General features: G+C 38.2%; 1 protein-coding gene across 5 annotated transcripts; it reads left to right on the plus strand.

The window, feature by feature from the left end:
* Positions 1-1128: 1128 nt before the first annotated feature.
* On the plus strand, positions 1129-8679 carry LOC121331246 (E3 ubiquitin-protein ligase RING2-like). 5 transcript variants are annotated; one of them, XM_041278512.1, is made up of 7 exons: positions 1129-1245; positions 3436-3530; positions 4011-4171; positions 4722-4937; positions 5155-5427; positions 5821-6010; positions 6498-8679. In XM_041278512.1, the coding sequence occupies exons 2-7, from the start codon at positions 3444-3446 to the stop codon at positions 6597-6599; spliced, it is 1029 nt and encodes a 342-aa protein (XP_041134446.1). In that variant the 5' UTR covers positions 1129-1245; positions 3436-3443; the 3' UTR covers positions 6600-8679. The 5 variants fall into 5 exon arrangements, with proteins under 5 accessions (XP_041134446.1, XP_041134448.1, XP_041134445.1 ...); XM_041278514.1 differs by lacking the exon at positions 1129-1245 and adding an exon at positions 1552-1870 and having other exon boundaries at positions 5839-6010; XM_041278511.1 differs by lacking the exon at positions 1129-1245 and adding an exon at positions 1553-1870.
* Positions 8680-9977: the final 1298 nt, after the last annotated feature.

A 9977-nucleotide genomic window follows, 5' to 3' on the forward strand; every position in this document is an offset into this window, starting at 1 on the left:
GGGTTACATTGTTTTAAAGATGTTTTGACAAAATGTGGGAAGATAATAGATATAAAATGATGCTTTGGTTACAAATGCTCATTATGGTACACCATGTTGTTTGTGAACAGCTACTATTTACAAACATCAATTAGGGCCTACCTGTACACAGCAGTAGTGCTTTGATAGTCGAGTAAACACATTAAAAACAACAATTATTTCACACAAAGAAAGGAAATTACAAGCTTTGTTTAATGTTTCTTTAGCCAAAATATTTTCAAAACATTCTACGTTTTAAATGTGTGGTTTTTTTTTTTTTTAACTTGGCAGGAAAACAAGCAGTAGCAAAGCAGGGCTGTCCCTCCCTCTTGATTAATGATACACTTTTAAAATAATTATAATAATAAAACCATGTTTTCCCAACGCATGTACGGCGACTATACAGAGAGGGACCGAATCCCGCCATTCGAAAACACAGCACCGCACTGGGCGACACTTACAAAACACGTGTATTTGTGAACAGGCGTGAGTGAACACAAAGACCTACGGTGGTAGCCACATTAGAATAAAAATTAAAAAAAAAAAAAAAAAAAAAAAAACATATTCATCTGAGACAGAAGACTCCTTTCGAAAGCAGAATCAATCACCCTTCATATAACACTATATTTTTTTTGTAAAAAACACTTTGATGAGTGCACAAGATGTACTGTTTGGCAATGGTCCGGAAGTGCCACCAAAGAGACTGGTGTTAACCCTAATTAAGCCAGACGAAATGGAATCTGCTTTAGGTATATATATATAATTATATATATATATATATATGAAATATAGATATATATATATATATATATATATATATATATATATATCAGCATTAAAACTCTACCCTTTATACCATATAAAAAGGCAGGACCAGCATGGTTGAAAAGTCACAGTATCACATGAGTTTTCAAAACTAGGATCCAAAAAGTAGCAGTAATAAAAACTCTCTCTCGTTTCATGTCATGTGACTTTATTTTTTACTTTGGCTTGATTATAGTTTGGTGTGCAGCAAAGTGGGTGTACCAGCTGCTGCAGGAAGTAAGTCAATAGTGTTGTGGTAGGGCACCAGAGCTTCCCGGGGTCAACCAGAAAATACAGCGCAAAACGATCAGTAGCTTGCCAGAAAGAGGTTTTGCTAAATAGAGGGTTTTTAATTATTTTAAAGTCTTGTCACATAAAACTCTAAATTACTGTAGTTGTATGTTTTGCATGGAGTCTATATATGTAAGTAATCCATTCTTATGCTGCATAGTTTTACCCTCGTAAGAAAAGTTGATCTAAGTAATAAAATAAATTCAATCCTCCTTTTATTATTTTCTCTGAAAAATGTTAAGATTTAAATACTGAACAAGGAAGACAGTCAACGCAATACACCAATAACAAAACAGCAAACTTTATGGATTTATTCTATTTGCATTAAAGGAAATGTTTAAATACGAACAAAACACGAGGTTAATCCTTTGCGCACATGAGTCCCCCGCAGGACCTGAGCTTGCATTCTTGCACCTGATCATTGCGTCTGCAATTGTGATTCATGATTCTGACACTACAAGAACATGCCAACAAACACAATGCTGCGCTTACAACACACTCTTTGCGTTATTGTAACCAGTCTCGAACACGTTTACAATGATTTTAGAACAATAAAGAGCGTTTAAATCTCACAATATCACTTTGCAAGTTTCCGACCTTTTTAAAAAGAAGCCCTGTTTTTTTCGCCTGACTAGTGTGTATGAATATTTATCTCCCTCCGTTTCCCAAACTCCATTGCGGAGCCATAGCTCGCCATATTGAAATTGTAATTTGCTGGGAAGCTTTAGGAAGTAGCTTGGATACAAACACTGAAAATGTAAGTACATTAACAGACAGTGGACAGCCACGACGATTCACACTGACTGCGGATGCTTGCTCGCCTGAAATAACAATAATAAAAATAATGGAAATTTGCTGTGGTGAAAAATGGAGTCCTAACTGTGGAAATATTACAAGAAGGTTGCAATTGTAGGCTGTCGTTGTAAAATAAATAATAAGGGGAAAAAAATGTAATTTAGAAATCGAGAAAGTGTATAACGTACATTATTAAGCATATATTTGATATGAATATGCAATGGTTATTTAAGCAGAAACTAGCATTTATAGGCACTTGGATGCGTTCTCCTCAGCTGGCAGTGTAAGCAATAGCAGTGTGGTTGTCAATAAATCACACACAAAGGATAATGGTGAGAACATGATTTTACTGTCTAAAAGCAACTTGCTTGAAATTATATCTTGGAAAAGAGAAGGGCTCTAGGTGTTTTTAGTATTCTATATAATAATTAGTTTACCCCACAATGTATAGGTATCGTACATTTCAGTTTTTTTTTTTTTAAACGGGTTAAATGGATAACACAGATTGTGAAACGATCGTAAAATATAGTATAGTTTTTAATAAAAACAATTCCGAATCAAAATATAGAAGGGACTAATTATAGGTTCATAGTGAACATTATAATATAAATATTATTGATGTATTAAAAGTGCATGGCTTTGGTTAATATACACGAAATCACCTAGTATATTTGGAAATGCATTGTGTAAAACGTTGCAAAAGAAACAGGATTCACTGTACATTACGTGCTTTGTTGTGGTAATTTAATTAAAGAGCAGACGAGAAACGAATGTGTATTTTTAAAGAGTCAGTTACAGAATTGTAACAACCGCCGTGCTTTGAAGCACCACTGTAGCCAAATGTAATTATAACAAACTTTTTGCGCCTAAAACGGTCTAGATTACATTGCAAAAATGCATCTTATTTATTTCCAGAAATGTTTGTGCTTTTAGTTGCAGGAATTAATATTGAGACCATTGCAGTAACAGTTGCTGTATAGGAGCACACATTGTGTGGTTTATATATACTGGTATTTGAACGCCCAGACCTTGTTCAGGGTAACGATATAACTAGCACCAGCTTGGACCGGGATAACCAGGTCCAATACGGTCACAACTAAAGTAAATGTCAATGAAGTCCTGATTAACAGTATCTAGACACTGTTTGTAAGCCCCTATAAAGTATGATATAAATAGTAATTAATTCAGGGCTGACAGAAATGAAGATGCAAAGCGATCAATTAAGTGTAAAATACATATTAACATGTTTATTATCAGTTTGCTGAGGTTGTAAGTTGTAACTTACCGTGACACTTTTTTCCTGGCAAAATATGGGTAAGAGCATGTCATTGAGCCATCCTCCTTTGAAAGATATTTACCAACCTTAGCCTGGTCATAGAATGATTAGGTTAATTAGTAATTATGAATTACTGTTCTGTCTATCTGTCCATCTCTATCAATCTATTATTATTTGTATTTATTTTTAAATAAAAGGCATTGTGACTGAGTGACCTGCTATAACCCAGCTGCTGTGCTTTTTTTCTCCAGTTCTGATAATGACTCAGGCCGTGCAGACTAACGGGGTACAGCCCCTGAGTAAGACATGGGAACTCAGCCTGTACGAACTACAGCGGACTCCCCAGGTAAGACCCAGCCTAGCAGAGACCAGAGGGTTCTGTTTTTATATATATATATATATATATATATATATATATATATATATATATATATATATATATATATATATATAAACCATGTTCCTACTTTTCAGCAGTTTTATAATAAAGTGGAAAGAAATTAAACTATTTACATTTACTTTAATAATCAGAGTAGTTTTAGACTGAGTGACTGGAAAGTTCAACTGTGTTCTTGAAAACCACTTGTGATACAACTTGGTTACAGTATTGTATAGCACGGTTATTGAGAACATCCGAACCTGTCTGATCTGACACACAGGGCTGCTCTGTTTGTAATGCAATGCCTGCTATGCGCTGATGCTGAGCTGTCTTCTTGCATTGCTTGTTCCATCTGTCTGTACGTCTGTCACTTTGACATATAGGGCAGCCCTTTTTAAAACAACTACTATTAATGAATGTCAGTCTGTTTTCCCACATTGCTTACAGGAGGCGATCACAGACGGGCTGGAGATTGCTGTCTCCCCGAGAAGCCTCCACAGTGAGCTGATGTGTCCGATTTGCTTGGACATGCTGAAGAACACCATGACCACCAAGGAGTGCCTGCACCGCTTCTGTGCCGACTGCATCATCACAGCTCTGCGCAGCGGGTACAGGCTGTTCATTGGGCCTGTTTTAATTTGTTCACTAGAAACATTTTACCAGGAGATGCTGAGGGCTGGCTACTACAGCCATTATAAATTAAACAGAACGGGTGCAAAGTTCCTACTTGTCCTCTAGCCTTCCCTAACTGTAAACACTAGAAGGAGCTTTAAGAGCTATGAACATTTGACTGGAATCGACATTCACGGTATTTACCCAAATGAATGGGTATTGCCACAACTATCCCATTCTACTTATGTTTCTGTACAGATCTTTGCCCGGTCCACATGCATATAAAAATGTTGCTGTCTTTTATATATTGGGAGAAGCAGTAAAATAACTGGAAACCCTCTTGTTCTCCTTGTTGAAGAAGCAAAGTATTTAGTAAATGCAGAGTGATCTTAATTAAACTCAACTTACTTGTATCCATTATTAATTGTCAGTGTTTGAATCTGTAGGAGATGTATTAATGTACGATCTAACTTGGTTGTTTTTATACATGTAAAATATTGTTCTGGTCAGGTAAAATTCTACGTGAAGAGCTCTTGTGTGTTTCAGGAACAAGGAGTGCCCAACTTGCCGAAAGAAGCTGGTGTCGAAGCGCTCTCTGCGCCATGATCCGAACTTCGATGCGCTGATCAGCAAGATCTACCCGAGCAGAGATGAGTACGAGGCCCACCAGGAGCGCGTCCTGGCCCGGATCAGCAAACACAACAACCAGCAGGCATTGAGCCACAGCATTGAGGAGGGCCTCAAGATCCAGGCCCTGAACCGGTCAGACAGGGGCCTTCACTTCATTATCAAAACATGACATTGTTTGTACCACCAGTAATGTAGGACAGTTCTGTAATAATATAGAATATACAGTAATAGGGAACTAATGGTTTAAACACACAGATAAAGCAGAACAATTATTCGTAGAGATGTAATGATATGCTTGTAATACTCCAGCATATATGAACATTAGTATACCCTCATCAACTCTATGCAGGCTCCAGAGAGGGAAGAAGCACCAGATTGAGAATGGCAGTGGGGCAGAGGACAATGGTGACAGCTCTCACTGCAGCAATGCCTCGGTACACAGCAATCAGGAGGCGGGGCCCAGCATCAAGCGGACAAAGACCTCCGATGACTCGGGCCTCGACATGGACAACACCACCGAGAACGTGGCGGGGGACCTGGCGCTGGACGGGGCCAGCGAGATTGAGCTTGTTTTTCGGCCGCACCCCACACTGATGGAGAAGGATGATGTCACACAGACCAGGTGAGGGGTCAGTGATCTTACAGCCGTCTCGAATTCCTTGAGAGGCAGTTTGGTCTCAGGCTAAAGGTCTGATGGCATAAATTGGTTTTGGGGGTCAGAGAAAGGGACTGAATAGAAAGGGGATACTGGATTTAAATCTCAGCGAAACATGCTTGAAATTTACATTTTGAGTCTGTTGCTGAACTTGGATTTAGACCCAGTATCCCTAGATCTTCAAACCTTTGCTTTTACTCCTAGACCATGGAGCATACAAAATATTTTAGTATTGTCAATTATTTTGTTTCCCTTAATAAAATAAGGGTTCTCTTAAAAGTCCCTTTTAAACATTAACATGTCATTTCATGCTCCTTAGCCTTTGACAGTAGAACATTTCTTAAAAGTAACCCTTTTCAGTATTCGGTTTGTACCCAGGTACATTAAGACATCGGGAAATGCCACAGTGGACCACCTTTCAAAATACCTGGCAGTACGGCTGGCCCTGGAGGAGCTTCGCAAAAGCGGGGATGCCAACCCAATTAATGTGGAGGCAGCGAGTGAGAAGCAGTACACTATCTACATTCCTACCACCAGTGGCCAGTTCACAGTGAGTGTGGCGTGGGCTGGAGGGCAGCCTAACTTTGCCGTGCATTATTGCCAAATATATATCATTTTTTTTCTTTCTGTATTCCAGAAACCTTTTGCTTTTGCTTGATTTCAGAACCTGGTGAGGGAAAGTTTGTGGGGATTATAAACACATCCATTCGGTGATACTTGTATTTCTAAAGTATTAGATAGTAATCCGTTCTATTAGAACCTGTTTCCAGAACGTGTTTCACAATCCGCAAAGTTGAGTGCGGTTGCAGGTAAAGGCAGCACAGAATCGGGAACGACGTTCCCTATTTTCATAAGTTTTGTCATGTTATTTATTTGTTGTCCGTTGCCGGATGCTGATGTTGTGACAGTGGTTTAAAAGAATACATGCAAGAAGGAAACAGCACAACAGCTTCGCCCGAATAACAGAAGGTAACCTTGTCCCTGGAAGAGCCGTGCTGTGTTTCTGAAACTCTGTTGCATCTGTTTGTTCTTCCCAGGTGCTGAACGGGTCCTTCTCGTTGGAGTTGGTCAGTGAGAAGTACTGGAAGGTCAACAAACCTATGGAGTTGTACTTCGCACACACCAAGGAGCACAAATAGTTGCAGGACTACGGACTGCGAACTATGGACTGCGAACTATGGACTGCGAACTTTCTAATCTGTTGTCTCGGTTGGATTTCCTGGCTCCAGAGAGCAAGCGCTGCTTTTTTTATAATTTAGTTTTTGTACTTGAGTCCCATATTCTATCTGTTTTAATAGAGCATTTGCACCCTTTAAAAAATGATAATCCTCCACTATAAATCAATTTTCAAGTTCCCAGGAAAACATGTAGTAACCTTTATTCAGTAACTCCGAAAATTATTTCAGAAAAATCGTGAATCTGTGCATGTAAAAGCTGAGGGTCAAAAGCACTTGCTACAGTTTGTATACACACAGGCAGAATACACCTTATAGCTCAACGATTGCTCCTCAGTCCTGACCACAATATCTGCTGTTATTCAGTCCCAAGCCTTTCTAAAGCCAAGAATGCTGAATTGTTAGTGGTTTTGTTAGGTGAATTAAGTTCACTGTGGCCTAAGCCCAGCAGCCTCCTTTCACTTAAACCCAGGTTTCCAATGTGAAATCAACCAGATAACCCAGTGTGCCACCTAGCCCCCTACCCTGAAACAACCAGAACTGCTCGCAGCACTTAGTTATTATTGTAAAGGAAGCAGGCATTTACATTTTTTGTTGCAACAGTTTCAGAGGGGCACATTTAGGGCAAAATGATTAGGCATGTAACCTGACAAGAAAACCCAGTTTAATACTGAAATAACACTTAAGGCTGTTTTTTTATTATTATTTCTTTTCAATTAGTTTTAAAGAATAAAAATAAAAAACAGTATAAAAGGAACTACTCTGGTAAACTACTGGTGGTGGTTCGTGTTTTTGTGAATGTGTGTGACTGAGTTTTTCTTTTCTTTGGGAAAACAGGTTTTAGGAGATTTGTATTAAATTGCCACTTGTTTTCTCATGAAAACGGAATCCAATTCAACATCAGGAGACACTGAATGCAGTGTTTGTTTATCTACCACCTAGAGTATTTGTTGTACCAGGAAACAAACCATAAAATAGTTAACAGGTTGTACATGATCCATGTGGTATGTAAAAACAGTGGGGCTTCATACTCTGATGACAAAGTCAAATTAAAAAGGTATTTGGTGTTCCTCTTCTATTTCCAACTGTTTTCCATGTTGGAATTGTATTTTTCAATTAGGACAGAATTGTGTGTTATGATGCATTAATAATAGTTCCCCAACACATTGGACTCTTTTTAAAATAATCCTTAAAGGCTTTCCTTTTGGAATAAATACATGGTATCTGCAATATGACTTTGAAGTATTTGTTCTCGGTTTCTGTCTCGTTATGGGTTATATACGCTGGTGTTAACTTGCCTACATCTGCTACATTTGTATTTTGGAACTTCCTCTACAGCAGGTACAAGTTTAATTTTCACACCAAATAAATGTCCCCCTTTATTTATGACTTAAGTGATTTTGATTAAGAGGCATTCCTGGGGGGCTGCCGAGTGGTGCATCCAGTAAAGGCACTCCATGTGGAGTGCAGGATGCGTCCCATAGTCTGGGCATCACTGGTTCAAGTCCAAGCTATTCCTTTGCCGAGCGAGGACAGGAGCTCCCAGGGGTTGACACTCAATTGGCCAAGCACTGTCCAGGGTGGCCAAGGCTCTGTGGTCCAGCCAGGCGCCTGAGGGCTTGCCTATAAACTGTCCAGGGCGCATTGTCCTCCTAAATTAAAAAAAAAAAGGCATTCCTTTGTGTACGATTTTACCACTTTTGGTTTCTGGTACTTTTTTATTTTTTAGATAGTTCTTCTATTTGCAGTGCATACATGTTTTTGTTTAGTAAAGTTATATACTGCACTGCCATGTTCAAGTATGAACTGCTTCTATGCGAATTGTAATTTTCACATTTATTTTACTTGCTCCCTACAAATGTTTTACTCCTGTGTACCAGGAGCAAACATCAACTCTTGGCTACTGTAAGTTTTGAGAATGCTGTAGTTTAGTATGCATGGGAAAGTCGTAGAGGACACGGCTATTAAATCACCTGCTGCAAGTCTGGCCATTTTATTTAACTTGCAAAGCTGGACTGAAATCAATAAACTCCAATATTCATTCTGTGGTCTGGTGGCTAGATTTTTTAATTTAGGTTCCAAAGGTAAAAGTTGTTGTCCTGTGGAAAGACATTTCCAGTGGGGGGGAATGAATCAGCACAGGTCATGCTTATGCCCAAAATGTATTGTGTTCAGAGGGCGAGACAGATATTGCCATACATAACATGTCTGCAATTGTGTCAGCTCTATAAATCTGTTGTACATAATATACCGGTATCTGTCAGGAAAAAGCATTAGACCTAAGGGAAAGAGTGTTAGCAGCTGTAGCACACAGGTCTTTTATCATTTTGATGGGATAAAAGAGAGATGAGATACATTCCCTGGAGCAAATCTCACATGTAAAAATCATCTTTATCGATACTGGTTATTTTCCAGCACCACAATTACCGGTCCTAACTGAGTGCTGTGGAACCACATACATCTACTCTTGAATATTTTAACAGTTTTTTCACCTGAGGTCCTAAGCAAGGTTTCAGGGGGACAGATATTTACAGTAAATCTGCATCATCAAAAAAAGTTGAAAAAAAAAAAAAAAGATCTTTCACTTAAATTACCAGTTCAGTTTAATTAAATCTGTGTATTTAGTTTAAAGTTACATGTCCATTAAAAAAATAGAGCACTTACTGTTATTACTGTGCCAAGTGCCATCAGACACCTTGTTCTCCATTTATTTGAACTATCCTTTTTGTGTGTAGAACATTTTCTAACACTATCAACTTAAGCATTATCAACAAATGGGCACTATATGAATTCTTGTAGCTATTTTATCACTACTCAAGGAGAGTAATTAGCATTGGCTGATAAGAGTGGAATGTTCCAGTTGTACATGAATTCAGGTATTTCCACTTCAAATGCAGGAATTATGATTAAATTTCAAATGCACAACCTATACTATATTCCTATAGAAACTATGAACATTAACCACAAGCACTGAGTTTATATGCAGTAATGCACACAATTAAGGACAAATGTACCCATTAACATGGCAGGGCTTTCTGGCTGGGCACATAAATACTTCTGCTGTGAGCTTGCCTGTTTCTGTAACTTTGGGCTGCAGCTAATTAACTCGAGATATGAGTAATTTGCAGTCCTAGGAGGCTGAAAACTGAGATTCCACCAAGGATTACCCCAGATGAACATCAATTATCTGCAGATGACAAAGTAGGTATGCAAACAGGAAAATGTAATAAAAAATAAATAAATAAAAAACACAACATCCCAAAACAAACACATTAATAATAATAATAATAACAATAATAATAATAATAATAATAATAATAATAATAAAACAGTAAACAGGGA

Source organism: Polyodon spathula, chromosome 18 (genome assembly GCF_017654505.1).
Source record: "Polyodon spathula isolate WHYD16114869_AA chromosome 18, ASM1765450v1, whole genome shotgun sequence".
Taxonomy (NCBI): Eukaryota; Metazoa; Chordata; class Actinopteri; order Acipenseriformes; family Polyodontidae; genus Polyodon; species Polyodon spathula.